We start from the raw sequence: 25,178 nt of genomic DNA on the forward strand, positions 1-25,178 counted from the left end.
TGGTTTCACACTGTAAAGGGTAGGCAGTAATAGCTTACTTAACGTTTTAATTTTTTATTCACCGTTTTGGTTCGGCAAGGTAAGTTTCCCTGCTAAAATGTAGTACTAATGACAAAACAGTATTGGCTAAACGGTTTTTGCTTCTTTGATAATATGTGATACTGAGTGTATGGATGTTTGTCATCAAAATAAAATAGTTTGGCAAGATCAAGTGTTCAAGTGTGATCAAATGTGAGTCACACTAATCTTTTGGTTGAGAGTCCACCAGCTTGCAAATAAAATGGGTCTCAAGTGGTAGGGTATAATATCATATGTATACCTGTTTTACTACTGGGATGATTCGAGCTAGTCACATTGTACTTAACCATTCATAATCAAGTGTTGGCAAAAAATGATTCTATGTGATGTGTTATAGTGGTGAAACTTTGTTATTCTTTGCAGTATAAATCTCGATTTTATACCCTATGTTATGAAAATGTAGTAAATTTTTTATGCAATATAATTCCAAATGCACGCTAGTCACAATGTACTGTTGACAGACAGTGGTTCTGGGGAATGTTTTTTATTGCAAGACTTTATTAGTTTGTGATATTTTTATTGTTAGTTAATAGTATTGGCTTTGCGAAGGTATTCAGTACAATCTTATAGGAATCTAAGTGCTATAGTATGTACAATCAGTCATCTTTATGTGATAGCCGAAATGTTCAATCTCTAAGAGCTTCAATTGTTATTTATCAATATTTCACTTTGATGTTGTTCTCTCAATTTTGCTTTTATAATTTCACTTTCTTATCGTACACAATTATGCTTTTATAATTTGGTTAGATTTTCGTTAATTTATAATGATGTGTTATAAAACCATGGCAGGTTTCAATTGATGTGCTACAAGTTTTTGTGGGACAATTTAGTCACTAATAACTTCCCTGCAAGCCAGTTCTTCAAGCAGTTTGACTTGGATTCTCAATACATATTAGCGAGTTGCTCCTTCATTTGAAGCCAAGGTTAGAAACACATTGTCTAAGTCTCAGCAATACGATTGTGTGTTGATATACGTAGAATACTATAGTGTGGTCTAGTTTTGTGTCATACCATTAAATGAACAAGATGGCATGGGGGGAACACCTGATTCTGAAATGCAAAGACTTGGTTCATCAAAAAGACCGGATTGTGGAAGAGACAAATCAAAAAAAAAAAAAAAAAAATTGATAGTCAAAATGAAACTTCTCTCAAAGAATTAACGCGCAATCTCAACGGGCGATGGAGGCCATTGAGGCAGCAACTGACCGTGGGAAAAAATTCTATGAAAGTGAAGCGTTTAATCCTTCAAGGATTAAACTTGCAGAAAAAAAAAGAATTCCGTGAGACATTGGCATGGGAAAAGGAGATCATGAGCACAAATACATCGACTATGACACCTCAGGGAAAAGAATGGTACAAAAACGCAAAGAAACAAATTTTGAAAGATCAAACTCTTCGCAATTCACGGACTCCTTCAAGAAATTTGCACTTTGAAGAATACGGAGAAAGCGATTGATTAATTTGATTAAGAATTTTAAATGTTTCGTACGTATTTGATGTATTTTTAATGTATTTCCTTTTAATTTGTTGTTTTTTTTTTTTTCAATAAATATTTTATTTAAATAATTAATTAAGTTGTTGCAAATCGGAATAAATTTAATCTTAAAATTGAAATTATAACAAAGAGATACAAATAAATCAAAAAAATTTAAAAGGGTAGGATAGAATGGTAATTGCATAAATTAAGTTATTAAAAAACGAAAAAAAAAAAAGAATCAATTCTAACCGCCATTGGGAGTGGCGGGTGGAAAATCATAATTGAATTCTGTACGCCATTGTGAGTGGCGTGTAAGTTATTATTTGAATTAATTCACATTCCTACCCGCCACTGGCTACGGCGTGCAAGACTAATTTGGATTTTTTTGATTGCCCGCCATTGGCAATGGCGTACAGAGCATACGCTATAACGTTAAAATTGACTGCAAAAATAGAGAAATTTATGAAGATAGCGTTGGCGGTATAACGTTTAACGTACCATTGGATCACATTTTACGTTAAATTTGATGTTTTGCAGCACCATTAGACTTAGCCTGAGACATTTTTCTTGTGGTTAATCTCTTATGATTACATTGAGCGTAATGTCTAACAAAATGCCTCCTTAATATTCTTTTCTCCTGTTGTATCAGCCAATGGCATATTAAGACTTACAAGCAGAATAACAGACACAGGTAGGAGAGCAACACCCTTGAGAAGTAGATCATTATTCATACTTTATTATGTGTGGATCAACAACCATCAAGATAAACTATTCCATTTACCATCAAGATAAACAACCATCATTATTCATAAAAACACTTGAAAGAAGCAACATTCCATTTACCAAAACAAAGATAAAGTCAGATAAAGATAACTACATGTTAAATAAAAACAATTAACAACTGCCACAAGATTCTATACAAAACACACCCTGCCAAGAGTTATGGAAGACCATGTCTACTTATTTTCATTCAAAATTACAATAAAGATCAAAGGGGTTGAAAGCAGGAGAGTGATGTCCATTCCAGCCTTTGTGAGTCATTCTCCAGATTTCTGTTGATAAAAAACCAACATTAGCAACAGTCAATCCGACGTTAACAAGAAAAACAAAACAAAACAAATTATAAATAGACTATCAAAACATTCCTCCTACAACTATGTCTTTTTTTTGACAAAGGCTATATTTAGAGTAGAGTCATCGCCTTGTGCAAATGTAAGATGATGTAACACTGTTCTTCAAGAGTTGAAAGTGAAAATTGACAAGCACAAAGAAAAGCTTTCCCCTACAGTGGGAACAAGCATCTTACATGCCTATGAGCATTACTACATATTGAACAGAATAAAAATCCACAGGAAACGGACTGAGAAAGAATAGGAGCACTGCTCGGGATACATAATTTCTTGGTAAAGACTCTTGAAAACAAGAGATAGAGCGGAATAAGATATTGAAGAAGCATAGGAAAGAAGAGTTACACTACATCATATGCTCCTCTTTAAGGAGAGTGGATTACTTTCAATTAAAAAGTATCTTGATTTCCCTCAGTTTGGTACCCTTTGCAAGGAGCACGATATGTGGCTAAGCTTACAATCTATCCATGATTACCAGCTATGTGTTCTTTGTTTGCAAATATAACCCTCCCGGGTTTTAGGATTCGCACAGCTATACATATCTGAAAGAGGAAGTGCACGACCCAGGAAAGATATGCTAACCAAATTTACCAAGTAGGTGCCTGAGAAGTACGCCACAATGCTACAACACATGTTCCTAGAAGAAACTGATGTGAAATATCCGCAACAAGAATTACTGTTTAGTATGCAAAATAAGTGCATACCCCCAAATATGAATTCCCATGAAAATAGTGATGGCTTATTTATTGTAGCAGTCAATATTCATGTGCCATCAAAATCTACAAGGTTCAAAGATACATTACGATCATTAGGGCAAAGCTAATGGACCCCTTAATCGGTCTCTATTTTCATATTTGAGGGAGCAATTCAAAAAACACCTCTCCCATGCACCCCCTATATGGGCCTCTATTATTGCCAATATACCACCCTTGAAAAGTGTCTTTCTATTTTGAAGACATAATTTATGGTGTTTGGGCATAAAATAAAGTTCCACACGTAATTTCTAGTTATGCAAATTTATGAGTGAATATATCATAAATTTCTAGATAAGTTGGTAAAACCTTTGGGTGATGATATCAGAGGTCTGGGGTTCGAACCCTGCTACACACTATTGAGTTATTGATCTCTTTAAAAACAGGCTTGCCCACACATTTGCAGGTGCCGACTAGCAAAGTCGGTAAAACCTTTGGGTGATGATACCAAAGGTCTGGGGGGCTCGAATCTCGCCAGCATCAAAGAGTTAATGATCTCATTTAAAACAGGCTTACCAAACAAAAAAAAAAATTATGAGTGAAAGTATTTCATGCAAACAATAGCAGCTTAGTTGGTCAAGGTCATTGTCATTGGACTTGCAATCTTGAGTTGGAACACCCGCCCCAGCATAATGGATTGTTTTTATAATTACAAAAAATGGAAAGAAAAGGTGTTCGTATAAGAGTCGCACATGCGACCTACGGGTCTGTAGACCAATTACACATGAACCGAAAGGTTTTGCAGAATCCAATCAATATTTTGAATGCCTGCGCTTTGGAATTCCTCTTTCACAAGTCCACTCTTTCATAAAGAACTTTAAAGGCTGATGTGGCCCTTTATATCAGTTGGCGATGCCCTTAAGGTGTTTCTTCTACCACTCCTTTATATGCATCATCTCGAGCCCTACACTAGGGTCTAGGAACGGTTTTGACTAATAATGACCAACTCAATGTCATGAAGGGAAAAGTAATCTTCCAGTGACACCTAAACTAAAGTAATAAGATAGAGAGGTGTGTATCCCACACACATGGTTTAAACTTTAAAGGATGCATAAGCATTATCCTCATTTCCCCTGCCAAACTCATCTTCATACACAAAAAGAAACTGCATCCAAAACTTCACTCACACAGTCACACTACCAAACTACAAAAACTAATCTAATCCCTCTTCCATAACATCCCCAACTAAAAAAAACGTTAGATGTTTTAAACCCCAACCCCTGTGGCAACCACTTGAATATTACAGAACAATAGATAGTGCAACAAAAATGCACAAATTTTCTCTACGAATTTTTATTAATACCATTGTACTCTTAACTTTCTTGCTAAACTATATTATCCCATACAGTATATACTACTAAAAAGCCCAAATACTCTTACTTCCTATCCATATTACCCTATACTAGTATTTGTTTTTCATAAAATAGTATTCCTAACTGTAACCTCACAAATGATGAAATCTATTATTACTCCACCACAAGATCAAAATAACTTGTATTTCTAAAATGGATCTAATATAAAGAACAAATCTTTTTACCGACAATAACACGAAATCAATTAAAACAGACCTTGTCAGATTTGTCCTTATCGGCAGCTGCTTTCTCTTTCTCCAACTTCTTCTTCGCTTTCTCAATCCTTTCTCTCTCCATTTTCTTCAAAACAAAAATGAAACTTCAAAAAATCAATCAAAACAATTAGCAAACTGAACTGACTGACCTTAATGTAGATGTTCTCAGCTGCTTTTTCTTCTTCGCTAAAAACTCTCCCATCACTACTAAAGTAACGAGGAATCATCTTTCGTGAACTTTCCATTAGGCAAACTTGACTCTTCACAGCTGCAGCTCGCATCGCCATTTGATCAAACTCCCAATAATGGTCAAATGAGACAGTGAAATGAAAATCCACTTTTTTATATTGGTTTACAGTTTTCGATATTTCGGTGAATTTCGATTTTGATGGATGAGATGAAATGCTGCTAATAAGCAACGCCTACTTTAGATCGTTGCACGCGACTGCAATTGTGCAGTTCATGTTCTGTGCTCGGGCTTTTGGGAGAATAATGCTTTCAGAAGAAATTGTCAGACGCATACTCTACTTTAAACTCGAGAAAGAGAAGAGTTAAGATATGATTTTTTTTTTCCGCGCATATATTGCAACAGCTCTATTTCTGTTGTTGCACGCAGTAGATTTGCCAAACCAAGTTCTGCTATTGACGTTCCCATATTCATTCCAGGACACTCTTCTACCTCTCATCAGCACCACTTTATTAACTATGTTCCTTAGGTAAAAGTGTAAAACCATTGCTTCTATGGAAAAGTTGGTACACCAACACAGAAACAAAGTCGATAAAGATAACTACATGTTCTATGAAAGCAGTTAACACCTGCCACAATAATTCTAAACAAAACACACTCCTGCTAAGAGTTATTTAAGACCATGTCTGTTTATTGTCATTCAAACCACCAAGACCAGAGCAAAGGGGTTGAAAGCAGGAGACTGAGATGACCATGCAGCCTTTCTGAGTCATTCTCCAGATTTCTGTGGATAAAATTACTAACATTAGAATTGAGTTGGCAGTTAACGATAAAACTAACATCAAATAAATTATAAATAGACCGTTAAAGCATTTATTCTACAACGTTATACTGAGTAGAGCTGTGGCCTTCTGTGAATGCATGAGAAAGTAACAATGTGCTTTGAGAGTCTGAAACTAAAGATTGAGATGCAGAAAAAAAAAATGCTTCCGGTTACAGAGGGAACAAGCATCTTACATGCCTCTGAACTTACTACATGTTGAAGAGGAGAAATCCACAGAAAATGGACTGAGAAAGAATTAGGAGCAGTGGATGTATACATAACCTTCTTGGAAAGACTACTCTTGAAAACAAGAGATAGAGATGAAAAAAAGAGGTACGGTACACCATCTGCCCTCTAGCCTTTAAGGAAAGTGGATTACTTTCAATTAGAAAGTATGTTTGATTTCTCTGATTTGGGTGCCCTTGCAAAGAGACTTCTTTGGCGATGCATACTGCTTACAATCTATCCATGATTGCCACTATACCCTAGAAATTCTAGGAACTAAATGCAGCCTAAGTCATTCTGCCGAATTTGGGATTTGCATAGCGTGTACATATCTGAAAGAGAAAGTGCATTACCAAGGAAACATATATAAACCAAATACCAAGCAGGTACCAGAGAATCATGCTAAATTGGTACTACACATGTTGCAAGAATAAAGTAATTTGAAATATCCCCAATAAGAATTATAATTTAGTATACAGAGTAACAAGGATTAACACCCCCAACACAGAACCTTAATGAATATAAATTTCAAGAATGTGGTGATTGTTTATTTATTGATAGCAGTAAAAATTCAGAAAAAGAAACATGTTTTTTAGCTCACCAGGTTCAAAGATATATTAGAATCATACTCATTAAGGTGTTTATTAAACTATTTTTTTATTTTTATTTTTGATAATGAAATAACAGAGAAGTGAGGGAGATCCTTATCTACTGCTGAACCTAAATTACACCCAAAAGCACTAGACGAGCTAAGTACACAATAAGCTAACACCACCATGCATCAAACATATAAAATTGTTTGCTCCAAATCAAGAATTGAGTCCCTGAAATGCAGTCTTATTCTTCCTGGTGAAGTAGATAGCCAGAACCACAAGAACACCTTGGCCTCGATGTTTGCTCTCAACCAACACCTCCTTCTGCCTAAAGAACTCGTTGTTCCTCATCCTCCATAGAGCCCACAACACTGCATAGGGAGTTAAACTCCACATCTTTGTCCCTAAGCTTCCAATACTTAACTTAGACCAAAAGTAGCCATTCCTTTCGGGACACTACTTTGGCTACTTATGGCAAGGCGAACAACAGAGTTGCCCACCGGCTGTAACATGCTACACCAAAACTCCAGCGCACATAAACAAGGAAGAAAGAGATGAGAAGAAATTGACTCATTTAGCATGCCGCACATAGAACAAATTGGGGAGACATTTTTTCTCTATGGATGAGAGTCAATTGTAAGCGCGTGACCGGTAATGCAGACCACAGCAACACTTTCACTTTGAGAGGGATTGGAGCCTTTCATATGAGCTTCACTGGGAACACTTGCCGTGTAGCATTTCCATCTCTATTAGTTTCCACCAGCACTCCATAAAATGATTAGGCAGAAAAAAATACCTTTACTAGTCCAACGCTGCCTCCAAGAATCATTTCAATTGGCCAAGTTGACTGATTGATGAAGAACCTTGACATCAACAAACTGCTGTAACTCTCAGTCGTTACGTGCCCTCCTTAAGTGAAAATTCCATGATATACCGAAGTCGTCCGTACTTGCAAACTCATTGATCTTGCCGCCTTTGAGATTTGAAACATTAAAAATCAAAGAAAATTGCTTATAGACAAAGGTCTCTCCCCCAACCAGGTATCCAACCATTGCCTACAATGTAAGAAATGCCAGTCCATGTCATAACCCCACAACCAACAGCCTAAAAGAGCGTTGCTTGTGGTTACCGTGTCATGAACACCAAGCAGTCCTTTTGATAAGCATACCGTATCCCAACTAAGAAGGTGATATTTCCTTTTCTCTTCCACTGAACCCCATAGGAATCCATTGTTGTTTGCTCAATTCTTTTGGCTACACTGACTGGAATTGTTACCCTCGAGATATAGTTTTGCTTAATTCTGTTGGCCACATTGACTGGAATCCTTAACATCAACAAATAGTACACCGGTATATTGGCCAAGACACTTTAAATTAGAATGAACCTTGCTCCTTTGGACAGCAACTTGCCTTTCCACCCTCCCAATCTTCTTTGCACATTGTCAATCACCGAATCCCACATCCTTCTGTTTTTGTAAAAAGACCTTAAAGACAAACCCAACAACCGGTAAGGTAGTTTACCTGTTAACCCAATAAGCGCGCCATCTAGTCCATGTTATCCGCCACACCATCCTCAAAGAGAGGTTTTTGACATGTTAGTCTTAAGTCGCGACAAAGCTTCGGCCACACGGAGAATAACTTTATCACCAAGAGCTGAGAGATAAATGCCTACAACATAAATAATGTGGCATCCGCAAATTGCAGAATAGCAACTTCTAGACCACTGGCAGCCATTTTAAACCCTTTCACATACCCCCAACTCAAGTTCACATACCCCAACTCAAGTGAATTAGACAGCAACCTGTTTTTAGCCTCCATAACTATATTAAACAAGAATGGAGATATTGGATCTCCTTGCTGTAAACCTTGTTGATTTCTGAAATAACCCTAGGGTGAGCCATCCACAAGGACTGGAAAAACGCAGAAGAAATGCCAAAAAGTCATCTATTCATTCATGGGATTAGGATGACTACGGACCCCAAATAAGTTGACCTTGCTCCTCGCTTCGAGATTAAGGTGATAAAAGTGGCATTGTCTTCTGTCCAGCGTCCCTGAATACTACTTCCACAAAATCAGACCGAATCCAACACTTTTAAAGACCATCATCGGGAACTCGTCTGGACCAGGAGCTTCTATCACCTCCCAATCCATTGATAACAGCCAGAACTTCATTCTCCTTGATAGGATTTTCAAGCCCAAGCGCCTGTTCACTAAAAATAGTATCAAACTCCATGTCGTTCATACAAGGTCTCATAACGGGATCTTCAGTGTACAAAGATACATAATAATCAATGATATGCTTTTTGATTATTCCACATCACTAACAAGTTCTTCCTCAATATGTATTCGGTTTATGCTATTGACTCAGCTCCTTATGCTGGCGGTCTTATGAAAGAAATTGTCTTGTCTTCGCCTTCCCTGAAGTATCGAGTTCGGGATTACTGCCTCCAACTTATCTCCTCCTTCCTTGTAAGGACTTGTAATTTAAAGTGCTGGCTCATTGGACTTCTTCATATCGAGACAGGGCTTGATTATTCTCTATTCTATCCAACATTTCAATCTCTTGCAGTTTGGCCTTGATGACTAAGTCTACCCTGCCGAACAACTCTCTATTCCAAGTACACAGCCTGCTTTTAAGTTCCTTGATTTTGCATCACCAAATATAACTAGGTGGTCCTTCGAATGAAGAAGACGCCCACCACTCTTCGATCAGCACTACTAAGTTAGTACCTCCAAACCGCATGAGTTCAAAATGGGAATGCAATGGACCTCTAGAAGACTGGCAACAATCCAGGACAAGCCCCCTGTGACCATAAAGAAATTTGGCCTCAGCTATTTCCTTCACTTGAGGGAAGTGTGCATCCCAATCTGTCGAGGGAAGTGTGCCAGAAACCTGTCAATTCTACTCAAACGTCTTCTATCCGACCAAGTATATAAGGTGCCATTTAGCGGACAGTCTACCAACGAATTTCTGGAAACATTGCATGGTACTTTATTATCCTACACCTCCCAGTTCTTTCATGCCTGAACCTTACGAAGATTAAAATCCCCAAACACCATGACCACTCATAACAAGAGCTCATATCCTCAAGTTCTTCAAAGAAGTGATCCCGAACACTCTTCTTAGTAGGACCGTATACCCTAGTTAATAACCACGCAGACCCATTTGTTTTCAGCGAGCATTCAATGAACAAAGAAAAGGCACCAAAAAGGTGGTCATTTACCTCCACAAAGATCATAATACCAAGCAAAATAACACACCCTCCGAGAAACCAATTGACAACATATGAAGGAACTGCATGGATGTCTCCATAGTCAGTAGTAAAGGGTGTTGTTTCTCCTGCAACAAGAAAATTGTCGGATTCTGAGTCCTCTTCAAAAAAGGCGTATACTATTGCAAGTCTCATCAATACTAAGAGTCTAAGATCCTTAGGTTCCAAGATACATTCTTAATCGACATTGGCACCGCCCCCCAAACAAAAAAAAAATCCACTCCCCCTTGTGCCTGCTTTCCCCAACTTCAATCCCATACGATTGGGCTTCTACAGCTGGCTCCTCAACTTGTGGCCCAAGAGATCCTGTGCAACCCTCTTCATTCCGATGGACAAGGTTTCAAAACCTGTTTATTTCTATCTCTTCTTGAAGTGTCAAATTGCAGGGAAAAAACACTTCTGGGGTTGGGAGGTCCCTTTTCTGGTTTGAATTTTTGAAATTTAAATTAAGTTGATTTGCTGCCTATGAATCACCAAAAACTGATGGCCTAGATAAGTTTGATGTGGCAGCAACATATATCACAGCTGGACTATGGGTCACACACATGTTGTTCCTATCACCTTCCAAAACAGCACCTTCGTCAGAAAACATGGCACTTCCCGGACCTAGATTCATCTCTGCCGGCCAAGTTGGGGTAACCTCCACCATCTTCGCATCCAAGTCTATATCCACCAAGATAGGGAACACATAACCCCTCGCTTCAAGATTAATTACTCTCGCTTCTACCCTTACCTCTTTGACCTGAATTTTCAAATGGATAACTTTTTTGTCCCAGCTCAAAGAGCTCTCATCCTGTACCACATATTTTCCACGGGCCTTGGCCAAAGCTAAAGCAACTTGCTAAGTTTTAGGTGAAGTGGAACTCCTAAAAAGTACAACCACAACTCTCTTTCTCTCGTTAAGAGAGATTGAATTCAAGATACCAGCTTCTGGAGCCACCTCCTAAACACGATTTTCCCAACCCCAGAATTGGAGTTTAGGCATTCAGAGTAATTTTTCAACCTCTTCTTCAGATGGCAGAAATACTAAAGCACCAAATTGCATTTCACCCATCTCCAATCAGGAAAGCTATTTTCTGAAGACCATAACAACGTCGTCTTCCACCACGAGGAGTGGAAGACACCTCCAACAGATCTGACCAGCACCTTTGGCTTTCCCCATGTTCCAGAGACTACAGTCAAGTTACCACTTCATTCTTTGAACCCTGCCTTGCATCAGTCGTTGTGTTCTGCTAAGGGACACTGGCCACTTCAATCTTTAGTGCTGGTCACTGGTTGAGTGAAAGAGATTTTAAAAGCTTCAAAATCTTAGACCCAACATCCTCCCAAGTCCCAACCGTTACCTTCGTTACTGAACGGCAAAAAGAGGGATTTATGTCTGCGTGAAACAGATCGAGAATATAAGATTACGTGAAGATAGTTCTCCTTTCTGTTTCGTCGCACAGTCCCGATCAGTTGGCTGAAGTCGTCGAAGTATCTTATAGGTTGGCCAGGACTAAGCACAAAGAACTTGACAGATTCTCCATCCACTTGCCTCCTCCAATGGAAGTGGAGCATTCAAAGATCCCTCCCCTACCTCTTTCAGTGAGAGAAAACTCTTTGGCACCAGAAGAATTCCTCCACCACTCAACGTCAAACAACTCGTTCTCCACACAGCAAATACCCTCCTTCTCAGCCCCGAATAACGGCTGTTCACCATTCTTGACCCTGAAGACTGGCTCTCAAATCTCAGAGTTAGTTTGGTATCTTTTGTTGGGCACTAGCTCAAAAATATTTGCTCAACTTTCTCTGCACTGAATACATTGACACATTGTCTGCATTAAGGTGTTTCTTCTACCACTCATTATATGCATCACCTCAAGCTCCATCACTAGGTGTTAAAGAACACTACTTTTCACTATTAAAGACCAACTCAATCTCATGGAAGGGAAATTCATCTTTCAATTGTTGGTCTATCACACCTAAACCATACTCTTAAAAAACCACCCTACTGGTGCTTGAAGGGTTCATTACTACTAACATACTTATTTCCATGACTAAACTCATTGTCATAGAGAAATAGCTGACGAGTAATTCATTCAAAATTTTGCTCACTACCAAACAATCCATGATTGGCTATACTAGTACAGTACCTAGCAAATTGGTTTGATTTCCCTGATTTGCTTACTCTTTAAAAAAAATACAAATTTGAAACTTTTGTTGCTATACGAACAAGGTACAATTTCAATCTACTCATGATCAGCAATTTTGTGTTCTTTGTTTACGAAAATACGCTATAAACACCACGAACACAGCCTGAGTCATTCCACGGATTTTAGTATTTTGCAAAGCTGGTACGTAAACTGAAAGAGGGAGTGACTGACCCAGGAAATGGAAATCCAACTGAAATCACTAAGCAAGTACCAGAGAAGCATGCTAGACCACATGTTTCAATAACAAATTATTTGAAATGTATTCAATAAGAATTACGATTTGGTATATGGAACGACAAGTTCATACACACACCCCAAATCTGGATTCCATGAAAGCAGCCACTATTCATGTACCATCAAATTCACAAGCATTTCATTTAACTCACCAGGCTCAAAGATATAGTAGGTGTTGAACGCTACTTTTCACTATTAATGACCAACTCAATGTCATGGAAGGGAAATGTATCTTCCAATTGTGGTCTATCACACCTAAACCAAACTCATTTTTCATAGAGAAATAGCTAATGGCTATTATAGATTAATCTAATCCGCCTTCCTTGCAGTGACTTATTAAATGAGACTTATACCACGACAATAATCATCTCTACAAACTTGTCCCACACGAGAAGCAAAACTAACTAATAAACCATATCACAAATAAATCATACTTAAAAACATAAGATTGCAACAAACCTTGTGGGATATCAGTTTTCTCAGCCGCTGCTTCTCGTTTCACCAGCTGCAGGCTCCATTTCTTGCAACACCTTGGACTGAGGAATGTGAGCAATAGTAGGTGCATAAAACATCACTGCTTTCATTGTTCTATAATTCGCCTCCAAATAATGAGTGGGTAGTTCTATCTTTTTTATTCTTCGTCTCCTCGAATTCTAATTCATCAAAATAATTAACACAAACAATTATTAAATCAATTAATAAACAAATAAAGATTTTATTTTTCTTTTACCATTCAAGTTATTATTTATTATTATTACCTTGATATTTTGCCAGCCTTTTCCATCACTACTGAAATAACGAGGAAGAACCCCCATCTTCATCATTGTGTTTCGTGAGGCTTGTAGTAATAGGTTTAGTGAATAACGATTTGAAGTTGCCATTTTGATGGTGAAAAAATGAGACGATTGTTTTTTGTTTTGTTTTTATAGTGTTCAAGATATCGTCAAATATCGGTGATTTATATGCCGATTTAATTTATTAGAAAATGAAATGCCGCTCATAAGCATCGCCTATTTTATTTTATTTTGAATAGTTGCAGCACACGTGACTATAGTGGAAGGGGGTTGAACAAGTTGGAGAAAGCAGCTAATAAGACATTTTTGAATGGCCAAATTCCATGGGGATATATTTGAGTATTGACTGAAGATCACCTTGATTTGATTTGGAGGGAGGCAAACTTCTCGGATGATGCTTTAGCAAAAGCAGTGACCAGTCTTTCTATCACAATGTTCCGGGAATGGGAGGTTTTCTTTAGATTCACATGATGTTAAAATGTTAAATACCCCAGTAGTTATAAATGGGACTAATATTTTGCTTCTTCTAGTTTGAATTCCCTTAGTTTTCTATTTTCTCGTATTTAACCTCTTTATTTCTTATAGAACTTAAACTTACCCAGCAGAAAAAACAAATATTATTGCTGGGGATGTTGCATGCCAGTGAACACTAATAATGTCCGACAGAAGGTGTATTATTATATTTACATCGATCATTATTGCGACATTACAAATACAGAATACAAAAATAGGCTCAAATGGCTAGACATAACACCTGACACGAAATTATGTAATGTTAGAACCGATTATGCAATGTTAGAACCGATACACAGCTCAAATTGCTAACTCAATTATGCCACTTATAAGTAGTAGAGATGCTTCAATTAAAAAACATCTAGACAATCTTCTCAATTGACTGGCAATTGTATTTTTTAGATACAAGGTAAAGTGGATGTTTCTTATGGATTGAAATACCAAATTTCTCATCCATGTTTATGTCTGTAGTTTTCATTCCACTAGGCAATTCCCAGTTAAAGCAATAGAGTAGATTTGCCAAACCAAGTTCTACTATTGACAGTCCCATATTCATTCCTGGACAAACTCTTCTGCCAGACCCAAAGGGTAACAACTCAAAATCTTGTCCCTTGTAATCAATGCAGCTATTCTTGAACCTTTCCGGATAGAAGACATCAGGATTTTCCCAATCTTCAGTACTTCGCCCGATTGCCCACACATTTACTAAGACTCTTGTTTTGGGGTATATATCAAATACATTGATCTTACATTGGTTCATGCATTCTCGTGGTACCAGTAAAGGCGCTACAGGGTGCAACCTTAGAGTTTCTTTCACTACCATCTTCAAATACTGAAGTTGGTTGATATCGTTTTCTTCCACCGTTCCTTTATTTCCTACAACGTTTCTAATCTCATCTTGAACTTTCTTCATGGCTTCCGGATTTCTAGCCAACTCTGTCATTGTCCATACCATTGTCAAAGCTGTAGCCTCCACCCCAGCCAGAAATATATTCTGATATAATAACATACAATGCAAATATATGAAAAAAAAAATAGTTTCAATGTTATCGAAATAGTTTGAAAATAAAAACATTAAGCGAACTGAAGGTAGCTCACCATGAGGATCCCCTTTGATATGACTCTCAGTGAGAGGAGTTGTACTAGATTGATTTGCTTATAACCGAAGCATGACGTCGATAATGTCTTCCTTCTCTGGCTTAAGCAGAGGAATAAGGAGAAAATTACATAGATAATAGATGAATGTATCCATGAGCTAGGATTTTGATCTGCAATGAGTATCAAAGAATGTATCCTCTAAATAAATAGACAAATGTATGTGCATCAATGCATGGATTATCAACATATATCAATCGAAGCACCCTTATTGGCTTGGAGAAAACACATACATACAGTTTATTGGATTTTAAATTAGAAAACCTGTTGTGGATATATATATCCTTCTTGTATTTTTATTTTTCTTATTCAAATCACTATAGGTAGTTACTTACTTTCATTTAGATTTGATGGCATTATTGCTTTCCAAGTTATGGATATATCCTAGGAAAAATAATCTCTCTATAATTGACATTGCAAATGACACTTTGCTTAAAAAAATAATAATAAATAAAGAAAAAATCACACTACAGGGACTAAAATATTGCTCGAAATTAAGACTCCAAAACATAAACAACTGGCAACCAATTGCTTCAAATATCTTTAGCATTATGATTTTAAAGATATTTACTTCTAGATCATTCACTGCCAAAATTCACTACTTAAACCATAGTCATTTGTTCGATATAAGAAACCTATGGTCATTTTTGCATCAGAACCATATTAATTGGTGCTAACGCGGTGTAAATAACATGAATAAAAAGATAACAGAAGTAGAGATGGATCAGCAAGACTGCAGTGAGGCGACGAAGTAACTATTTTAGTTTTGAGTGAAGTATAGTCCTTGGTTTCCAGATTTCTTCTGTAAATAAAGAACGGATGATAGACTCCTAAATATGGTCAGTGAGGGATAAACAGGACTACTAATTGATTGTAGAGTGCCACCGGCTTATACGTTATAATCAGAACTCCTTACAAAAAGAAAAAGAACTGAATTTGTCACACACCACCTGCTACAGAACCAACTTTCTCACCAAAAGATTTCATAATTGTGGCAAAGTTTTTGATGGGCAATAGTTGATAGTTGTCGTATAGATAATTATTTTTTTCTAGTTAGTTAAAAACATATGACTTGTCATTTTTTCAAAACAACGACTACTGGATTAGACCACAATCTGGACTAGACACTTATTGTTCAAATGTTAAGTTCTTTCGCTCCTAGCAGATTTGCAAGTTCTTTGAGCATGTCCTGTCCACATAGCACGAACAGCGGGTTTAGATCCTCTGCCCATTGCTTGAAGGAGCCTCTGATCTCCCATTTTACTTGCATTTGTTACGATGCATTATGACAGTTTGGGTTACTTGTTGATTAGCTTTCATCATATTAAGTTTACACTCAAAGTGAAATTCAGATGAGAAAGAGCATAGTCGAATATTCGACACTGTGGAGGTTCTTTTTAGGAAAACTGCAAACAACCTTACAGATACTAGAGAAATAAAATGAATTATCTACTAGCAATGGCAGGAAATTAAAAGGTACAACAAACCTGTTGCTCAATGCACTTACATTATTGTACCACTCACAAGGCACACTATATATCTTACATCCCATTCTAGCATTACATTTGGAAATATAAAGAGACAAGACTTTAGCAGTAAGAACAGGCGAACGCTCTCTACCCAAAGTTCTCTTTTCATTGCCAATTGTAGTCTATAGGTACAAGGTGAAGTGGAACCTTTTTATGGATAGAAATACCCGCTTTCTCATCAATGTTTACATCTTCACTTTTCATTCCCCTAGGCAATTCCCAATTAAAGCAATAGAGAAGATTTGCTAATGCCACTTCCATTGTTGCAACTCCCATGTTCATTCCAGGACAAGCCCTTCTACCTGACCCAAAGGGTAAGTACTCAAAATCTTGTCCTTTAAAATCAACGGAGCTATTCTGGAACCTTTCTGGGATGAACTCATCAGGTTTTTCCCAGTATTCACTGCTTCTTGCAATTCCCCACACATTCACTAGGACTCTTGTTTTCGGGTATACATCATATCCATTGATCTTACACTGACTCATTCTCTTGGTACTAATAGAGGTCCTGGAGGATGCAATCTTAGAGTCTCTTTGACTACCATTTTGAAATATGGAAGTTGATTAATATAGCTCTCTTCGACCTTCCCATTTTTCCCTACACAATTTCTGATTTCCTCTTGCACCTTCTTCATTACTTTAGGATTTCTGGCGAGCTCTGTCATTGTCCACACCATTGTTAGAGAACTTGTCTCTACTCCAGCAAGAAATACATTCTGATATTTACAAGAGATGCAAACGAATAAATCAAATCAGTTTCGTTGTAATATGTAGGAATTATATCTAATAGGAGCTACCTAAGTGAATTTGCCCAAAATGTACGTAAAGATGGCTTACGTACCATTAGGATCCCTTTGACCTGACTAATAGTAAGACGAGTTGCGCCAGATTGATCATGAGATTGTAACCCAAGCAAGACATCTACAATATCTTCCTTCTCTGCCTTTTTCCTCTCAGGATCGAGGTGCTCATCAATGACTTTTTGGTAGAAAGTGTCGAATGAAAGAAATAGCTTTTCAAGTCTTGAATTGAAACCACTGAGCACATCAATGATCCACCCATAATATGGGAAGAAATCTGCTGCAGCAAAACTACCAAGCATTTTCATCGCTTCATAGACAACATCATGAAATTTACCAACATCAAAGTCTCTTCCTTGATAACTCTTTCCAAAAGCAACTCTACACACTACGGTCTGTAAGCGAAAACAACTTCTCAGTAAGATTTATAGGACCTGAAGTTTCAGATATAGACTTCACCAGAATTGCAACTTCTTCTTCTCTTACAAACCCAAAAGATTGCACCCTCTTCAAGCTAAATAGCTCAACAGCACAAGTTCTTCTCAGCTCCCTCCAGAACTCACCATAGGTACCAAAAATGATATCTTGACAATCGTAAGAAAGACGCTTTGGGCCGACTAGGGAAGGCCTATGGCAGAAGTTGAGGTCATGTGTTTTCAATATCTCACTTGCAATTTCTGCTGAAGAGATTATCAATGTTGGCTTACGGCCAAATTGCAATAGCATGATTGGACCATACTTCTCGGATAACTTCCATAATGAACGATGAGGCAAGTCTCCAAGTTGGTGCAAGTTACCGATGATGGGAAGCTTAGGAGGACCAGGTGGAAGACCTTTTCTATTCTTTCTCATGGAAAGCAATAGTGGAAGGAGAAGTAGAGGAAGAAGAAGGTAAAAAGGATATGAAGAGCTGAATGTATCCATTAGAGTACTGTCTCTTGTTCTCAATGCAATGTGCACGAAGGGTGAATCCTCTAACTTAAATAGGGTGCATATGTGCATGGGTTTATTATCAATAATAAACAAGTACCCTTAGGCCTTATCTATTGATTGTTGGCCCTTATTCAATGTATGCAGTAAATAACAGATCATGAGTTATGCCTGAAAAATAATAGAAGACCTCAAGGACAAGCTGATAGATGGTAGATGAATGTTTTCTAAACATAAATTATCAGCATTTTATTTCTTCAGCTACAGCCTACAACTTATAATACTAACGGATAAATGGACAAATAAACATCAAAAGTATACTTCTTAATTTCTTTGCATTCTTAATTAGCCATGTATCATGCGTGCTAACTTAATATAGCGTTAGGCCCTCCTTCAATAAACACGGGTCAAATCAAACACATATTAAAGCACTTCCAGTCTTCCCCACTCCACACATGTAACATGTGTGACTTCGACAGCAGATGCTAACAACACTACTGGAAGTCTGGAAGGCACAATGCTACGCTCAAATAATCCATTACAAAAGCAATTTGGAATCGATAATCCATAAATATCTTTCACTATTCTAAAATGATATTACAAACATTTCGGAGGTCATAAAACTCTACTTATGGTCATTAGGATTTTCTTCAAATGGTCGTACAAAATAAATGGGATACAACAGCAATAGTTAGAATAACTTACATAGACTCTCTGTAAGTCAGTAGAATACAACAGCAATAGATAGAATAACTTCAACCCACACCAAGGTAAACACCTATTTTTGTTTTATTCCTGGACTACTTATCAACTTTATCAGAACTATCGGCTCTGGACCAACACTACAATAAAAAGCTACAATATACAGACGCACACCCAGAGAAGGAAGAAATACACGGTCAAAGCAGATAAAGCAAACGTCATACTTCATCGAACTACAAATAAATCCGTTTCTGAGTTCAGTCACCCATTAACCATCTGCCCATCTCCGATTTCTTTGTCACCCATGAACCATCTGCATACAGATGCATAACATGAATCAGAATCTATAAGAGGATAGTTAAGTTATTTACACTGGTGTAAAACTGCAAATTGCAATGTGTATTTTTAAGGTTCTTATTGTTGTGTTTAGGAAACAGAACAAACAAATCATAACTGAGAACTGAGATGAATGCGAAATAGATCAAAATCTTGGCAACCTAGCTAGCTTCGAATTTTCCTTTCTTCTTTTCGAAAATTTATATCTCCTTGATGTTTTTGTTCTTTATAGTCTCTTCAGACTTTCCTCTGGTACACCCAACTACCCAAGACCTACTGCAAAAAGCTTTTCTGACAAGAATGCTGATGAAACCCCAAAATTCATAATCATAATAAAAATTGCATACAATTAACAAGATCATATGAACCGAAAAGAAGCCGATTAGACTTAATTGGTTACACTTAATTCCACTAAAGGAAGATGAGCTGGCTGTGCTAAAAACAATCGGATATCATCATTTTTAGAGGGGAAATAAGACAAGCAGTTTGTTATGCTGATGGTCCAGGGTCCAGACTTTTTTCTTTTTCTTTTTCTGGTGTCTACCATGGATTCTTTGAAGCATTCCAGTGTATCCAAAAATCAAAAGGATACATAAGATAAATCATGTAGTAGTGGACTAGTGGTCAAGTGGTCAAATGTAAAAAGGAAAAAATCAAGTTTGATCTCACCCAAAATGTTTCAAAAATAAATTTAAAATATCCACAATGAAGCAGGTAAAAACAAAAGAAGGATAAACAATTAAACATGCCATGAATGATAAGTACATACATCTATGCACATATGCAAAGTGTATGCACCCATTTAAATAAGGCTTCGCATTTTCGCCTCAAGAGATCTGTCTAAACGTTAGTCCGTTTCGGACCGCCATAAGTGACAATTAACTCCATGAGACACACGATACACTCTCATTTTTTTTTTCAATAATACCAACACCACTATACACTCTCATTAAAGTATGAATTTATGCAGGTACAATTCCAAATATTCAAAAAAGTAGCCCTCAGAAATTAGAATCATACAAAGATGTGCCGATGTCCTAAGCTCCTATCATGATTCAGGAATAAGTTTCACAATACACCCTATATTAGATGTGGGGAAAATAAGGGATATAAATAAATAACACCAGGGATGTTAAAGGAAGTTTGTTTTACCAGATTAGTTGAGTATCTGTTTTTTAAAGTCGTCATTGCTGCTTCAGCAAAAGCTTGTGCCGCATCTGCATCAGCTTCTGCTGCCTCTGCCTCCTTAGCTGCCTCTTCAGCTTCAGCCATTGCAGCTTCAGCCTCAGCAACTGCTCGGGCAGCAGCTGCAGCAGCCTCCTGTACACTCATAGTTCTCATTTTGGCCAGCTCAGCATCAACTTGGGATTTCATAAGATTACGGATATCATCTTTTTCAGCTCTAATTGAATCTCTATGCCTTCCTTCCAGGACCGGCATCCCAGGGTTTCTTCTTACTTGAGGGAAAGCTGCAATCGGTGCAATCCTGTACTTTCGATTCACCTGTTATATGAAAAGGCCAGCAACAGGATCAACAAGCTTAAAAAAATTGAACAGGCATACCACAACGATGTCCATAACAAAAGACAAGAAAAAAAGAGCATCAACAAGGCTTCACATTGGGTGAACATTTTCTAGGGAGAAATTGTAAAATTTTCATTTGAAGACCCTTGAAAGTTGAAAACAACTGAAAAATGATAATATCAACAGCATAAATAAAATAATTGATCAATGTGATGTAGCACAAAATACACTCAGAAAGGCCACAATGTTATGAAATTTTCACCCAAAATACTCATAAAGAAATCATCTCTTTTCCTTTAGTAGATAAATTACAACTTACAAGTTAGTTTGGTGGCATACCAAAACAGAAAGTCTTTATTAAAACAAAAAGGACGAAAAATCACAAACCTAACAGATTATAACTAGATATTGGAAAAACTCTAATAAAATTTATTTAACCTAGAGTGCTATCCTTTCGGATTAAGTAATGGCCAAGAAGTATAGTCATACTGTGTATGTGCAGCTCACATCAGATGGCCTTAGGGTCTTAATTTGTGCAACCCAAATTTTCCTCTACTATTGACACATACCGAAAATAAACCTCCAAAGTATCAAAACAAAAACTGCATACTGAAAAAAATATTTTTTAAAAATTAAAAAAACCTCTCTGCATTGAAATCTATCTAACCTTTAATTAAAGGATATGGAATGTAGATACTCCGAGGATGTTCTTTTCTTTCTAAAAAGTTTGTGGAAAAGTTGAAAACAATCACGTTCAAGTGATATGAAGTGTCCAGATTAATAAATATGAAAACCAGTACCTTAATCAATTTACCACTTGCAGCCAAAGCCTTTAATTTTGGTGACAAGATCCTCTTAAAGTTCGGAGGTGTGTTGTATTGATCCTGCACAAGAAAAATTGGGAACATTGTGAACAAGATGAAACTCTGAACATCACATGTTTTGGAAAAGCTTCTGCAAAGTTTGAATGTTTTCTCTTGGTAACATTGAAAGTTTTACTTTGGGGAAAAACCACATTTACTTTTTACCAGTGGAGGAACACGAAAACTCCACAAAAACTATAATAGCGAAAAACATATGCCCTAAATAATAGCCTAGAGGAACATAGGCAATTATAAATAAAGTGAACTGTTATCTTCTTTCTTCAAGTAAGACAAGAATAGAAGTATCCAAAGCATGCTTCCAAAATACAAGAAAGCTTACCTCTATGTACATAGCAATATTACTCTTGTTAGACCCACTAGGCTCCTTCAGACTGTTTATAGCTTCTATAATTAGATTCTCCAGCCTAACCATGAGACATACGTCAACATGTGCAACCAACAATTAAACTAAAAAAACATGTTAGGCTTCTACAATGTTAAGAATGAAAAACATACATTTACAATAGGGAAAAGCAGTAACGCAATCAACACTCATAGCTTACAAGTATAAATACATATAAGTCAATCCTAAAACAATAGAAGAAAGAAACAATGGAACGAAAGAGGGGTGTTCAAACATCCAGAAACACAGGTTCGTAAACTTATAGACAAGATCAAAGAACAACTTTTTGATTATATAAGTGCTTGTCCAAGATTTACTGATTTAGGGGTGTGCTTTTTCAAGTTTTCATGTGCAACAAATAGGATTCACTTGTGTTACGAGTGTCTGATGTTGTAATGCGGTGCTTCTCTCTTTGGCCTTAGGTAGGTCCTTGCTATGACGGGCTAAGAATGTTGTAGACTTGTAGTAGTCCATAAGCTTCGGTTACTTTGTTTTAAAGATAAAATTGGATTTTATTTTGAAAAATTTAAGAATCCTAATAACAGGAGGAGCCCCTGCACACTAAGGGTGAACCTAGCCTACACAATAAGCTTTGGCGAGCCTCTGACTGCAAAACGTTGTTAAAAGCACTTTGCACACATTTTAAAAACGCTTAAAATTTTATCCATAGAGAAAAACACTGCAATTATTTTTACTTTCAATGGGAAAAACATGAGTTTAACAGACTCACTCAAATTAATCTTGGCTGTCACTCTTTCAGTGTCCGATATCCAAAATAGCGGACTGTGATCCAAATCACGTTGTAGGCCTTGGTTAGAACTTCAACCCAACTGGCTACTGACCCTAACCTAGTTAAATTGTAGATAGAATTGCAAGTTGCAAGAGAAGCAGTTGATTATATAGATCAAACCCTAAAATTCTAAATACTTCTATTTTACAACCCTTTCAGTAAAACCTTGTCTTCTCAACTTCTTCGCACTCTAAACTCCTCATTTGCAGGGTTAAGCCCTACACAGAGGGGTTTAAACACTACTTAAACCCTACACAATAAACCTCTAAACTTCTCACTAAAACTCCTTAAACTTCTTTGTCGAACATTTTACTGGTGACCCCAAGGAACCCCTACCCACAAGGGGTGAACCTAGCCTATGCAGTAGACCTTGGCAAACCTCTGCATAGTATTTTATTACGTGTTCATAAAACTTTGAGGCTTAATGATCCATAAAGCAAAACACTGCAATTCATTTTTTTCTAATTGGTACCAAAACACCTTATTTTCTAATTTGGCTTCAATGAACTGCATATAAATGCTACGATATCCAACAAAATGCAACTAGCATGGCCACACTAATTCGTGCTTATCCAAGTAACCAGCAATGATCAGGGGTGAAATCTATCGTCTTTCTACACCTCACAACAAATTATCGCAACTACAAAAGGTAATTTTAAATTTCGTAACACTATGGCCCTGTTATGTAACATTTCCATTTCATGACAAAACAGTTTATTTTGGTCTTGTTAGTCCCTCCGACTTCCACATATGAAGTGTAGACGACAATTACTTATAATGAACAAAGTGACAAACCTAGAGACTGGTTGCTTTGGAGCAGCAATCTGCAACAGTCCATTAGAAGTTGTCAGAGACTTAACTTCTTCATCATCGCTATCTAACTCTAGACTAGCAGACGTGTCCTCATCACTTCTATAGATATATTGACTCCTCCGGAGTGCTAACCTGGCCTTCTCACGAGACCCCCATCCGTTTGCTGTCACACTCATGTTTCTCCACTTGTCCTGTTAAAAAATTGTGATAATACATTACCATGAAAGTGAATGGCATCATATTGTAACGAGAACGAGAACTACTTGTAGAAATTACACGACATAAATAAATAAAGAAATAATACCTTTAGATCCACATTGGAACGCGAGGACAAGATAGCACTGAATTCTGGGTCTTTAAGTATTGTTCTCCATTTTCCTGCCCCATGCTTAACTACACCAGCTTTCAAAGCTGATTCTTCTTCCGATGTCCATTTTTGCTTTGGAGCACCCATTAAGAAGACAATCTTAACAAACCAAGTGTCCTGTAAATAAAATTTCTTTCCTTTTATCAAAATATTATCTTACAAGCTCAAATCCAATCAGACACAAATAACAAATCAATTAATCATAATAAACCCTTGAAAACATAATTAACGAAACAAAATAAAGAGGGGAGCTGAATTTTGCTTACGTTGATTCACATGTTAAAAAGCTGACTGGATCTGGTTGGAGAGGTTTTTCCCTTTTTTTTTAGGCTGAAATAATTTGGAGAGAGAAATTGTTGTTGGTTCAGCCAATTTGTTGCCCGTTTGTTTGGGTTGGGCCCAGGATGTATGGGCTTGGGTAGCTGAAAAGGACTAGCCGAATTATCATTGTACATATTCTTGGTATTTCTCTTTTGTGTATGGAGAATCTTTAGCATGTAATAGACATAAAGTCTGAAATGAGCTAAGGGATGTGGCCCTTATGATCCTTGACCTTGGTGCCTGTTTGGGGATTTTAACGCTATCACATCCCTAGAAGAAAAAATAGGGAGGAAAAGTATTTTTGATAAAAACATGCTAGAGTTTAATGAGTTGATTAATGACCTTAGTCTTATTGATCTGGGATATAAATGCTCAAAATATACTTGGAGCAATAATAGATCCCCGCAAGATCATATTATTGAAATATTAGACAGAGCTATGGCAACTGATGCCTGGCTCCTAGCCTTTCCTCATATGCAAGTTAATAATCTAGTAAATGTTACCTATGACCATCTGTCTATTATGATCAATCTAAATAAAAATGATGATAATAGAACTGAGCATGAAAAACATTTTAGATTTTATAATATGTGATTTTCATATAGTACTTGCATGCCTGTTATAGATACTACTTCGAAATCTATTATGCATGATATGCCTAATGTTAATGTGATTCTTAAGCTTAAAGTTACTCAGTAACATCTAACCATTTTGAATAAAAAAGTGTTTAATAATATCTTCACTAATATCAAAAAAGTGTAAAAAGAGTTGGAAAATATTTTGGTCAAACCTTTTTCTCCAACCAACTATGA

At 37.0% G+C, this 25,178-nt stretch overlaps 3 protein-coding genes, 1 long non-coding RNA gene and 1 pseudogene across 5 annotated transcripts; all 5 read right to left on the reverse strand.

Annotated features, from left to right (window-relative positions):
* Positions 1 to 2,373: 2,373 nt before the first annotated feature.
* LOC147482931 (uncharacterized) lies at positions 2,374 to 5,352 on the reverse strand. Its single transcript, XM_086577214.1, has 3 exons — positions 5,151 to 5,352; positions 5,003 to 5,086; positions 2,374 to 2,607 (listed from the first exon to the last, which is right to left on the reverse strand). Exons 1-3 carry the CDS (start codon positions 5,286 to 5,288, stop codon positions 2,593 to 2,595), a joined length of 237 nt encoding a protein of 78 aa, XP_086433340.1. The 5' UTR covers positions 5,289 to 5,352; the 3' UTR covers positions 2,374 to 2,592.
* Positions 5,353 to 5,677: 325 nt separating this feature from the next.
* Positions 5,678 to 13,425, reverse strand: LOC147482932 (uncharacterized). The gene is made up of 3 exons (XR_015204463.1): positions 13,285 to 13,425; positions 12,986 to 13,179; positions 5,678 to 5,972 (listed from the first exon to the last, which is right to left on the reverse strand). It is a non-coding gene; the product is annotated as an uncharacterized LOC147482932 (long non-coding RNA).
* Positions 13,426 to 14,194: 769 nt separating this feature from the next.
* LOC147482933 (cytochrome P450 71B37-like) lies at positions 14,195 to 15,378 on the reverse strand. Its single transcript, XM_086579456.1, has 2 exons — positions 14,932 to 15,378; positions 14,195 to 14,827 (listed from the first exon to the last, which is right to left on the reverse strand). Exons 1-2 carry the CDS (start codon positions 14,932 to 14,934, stop codon positions 14,195 to 14,197), a joined length of 636 nt encoding a protein of 211 aa, XP_086435582.1. The 5' UTR covers positions 14,935 to 15,378.
* A 1,098-nt stretch (positions 15,379 to 16,476) lies between these two features.
* LOC147482934 (cytochrome P450 71B37-like) lies at positions 16,477 to 18,727 on the reverse strand (annotated as a pseudogene). The gene is made up of 2 exons (XR_015203711.1): positions 17,359 to 18,727; positions 16,477 to 17,233 (listed from the first exon to the last, which is right to left on the reverse strand). The product of XR_015203711.1 is annotated as a cytochrome P450 71B37-like (transcript).
* Positions 18,728 to 18,860: 133 nt separating this feature from the next.
* Positions 18,861 to 24,461, reverse strand: LOC147482935 (telomere repeat-binding factor 1-like). The gene is made up of 7 exons (XM_086575822.1): positions 24,312 to 24,461; positions 23,983 to 24,162; positions 23,661 to 23,869; positions 22,013 to 22,097; positions 21,610 to 21,693; positions 20,438 to 20,788; positions 18,861 to 19,262 (listed from the first exon to the last, which is right to left on the reverse strand). Exons 2-7 carry the CDS (start codon positions 24,130 to 24,132, stop codon positions 19,248 to 19,250), a joined length of 894 nt encoding a protein of 297 aa, XP_086431948.1. The 5' UTR covers positions 24,133 to 24,162; positions 24,312 to 24,461; the 3' UTR covers positions 18,861 to 19,247.
* Positions 24,462 to 25,178: the final 717 nt, after the last annotated feature.

This window comes from Coptis chinensis, chromosome 8, assembly GCF_015680905.1.
Source record: "Coptis chinensis isolate HL-2020 chromosome 8, ASM1568090v1, whole genome shotgun sequence".
Classification (NCBI taxonomy): Eukaryota; Viridiplantae; Streptophyta; class Magnoliopsida; order Ranunculales; family Ranunculaceae; genus Coptis; species Coptis chinensis.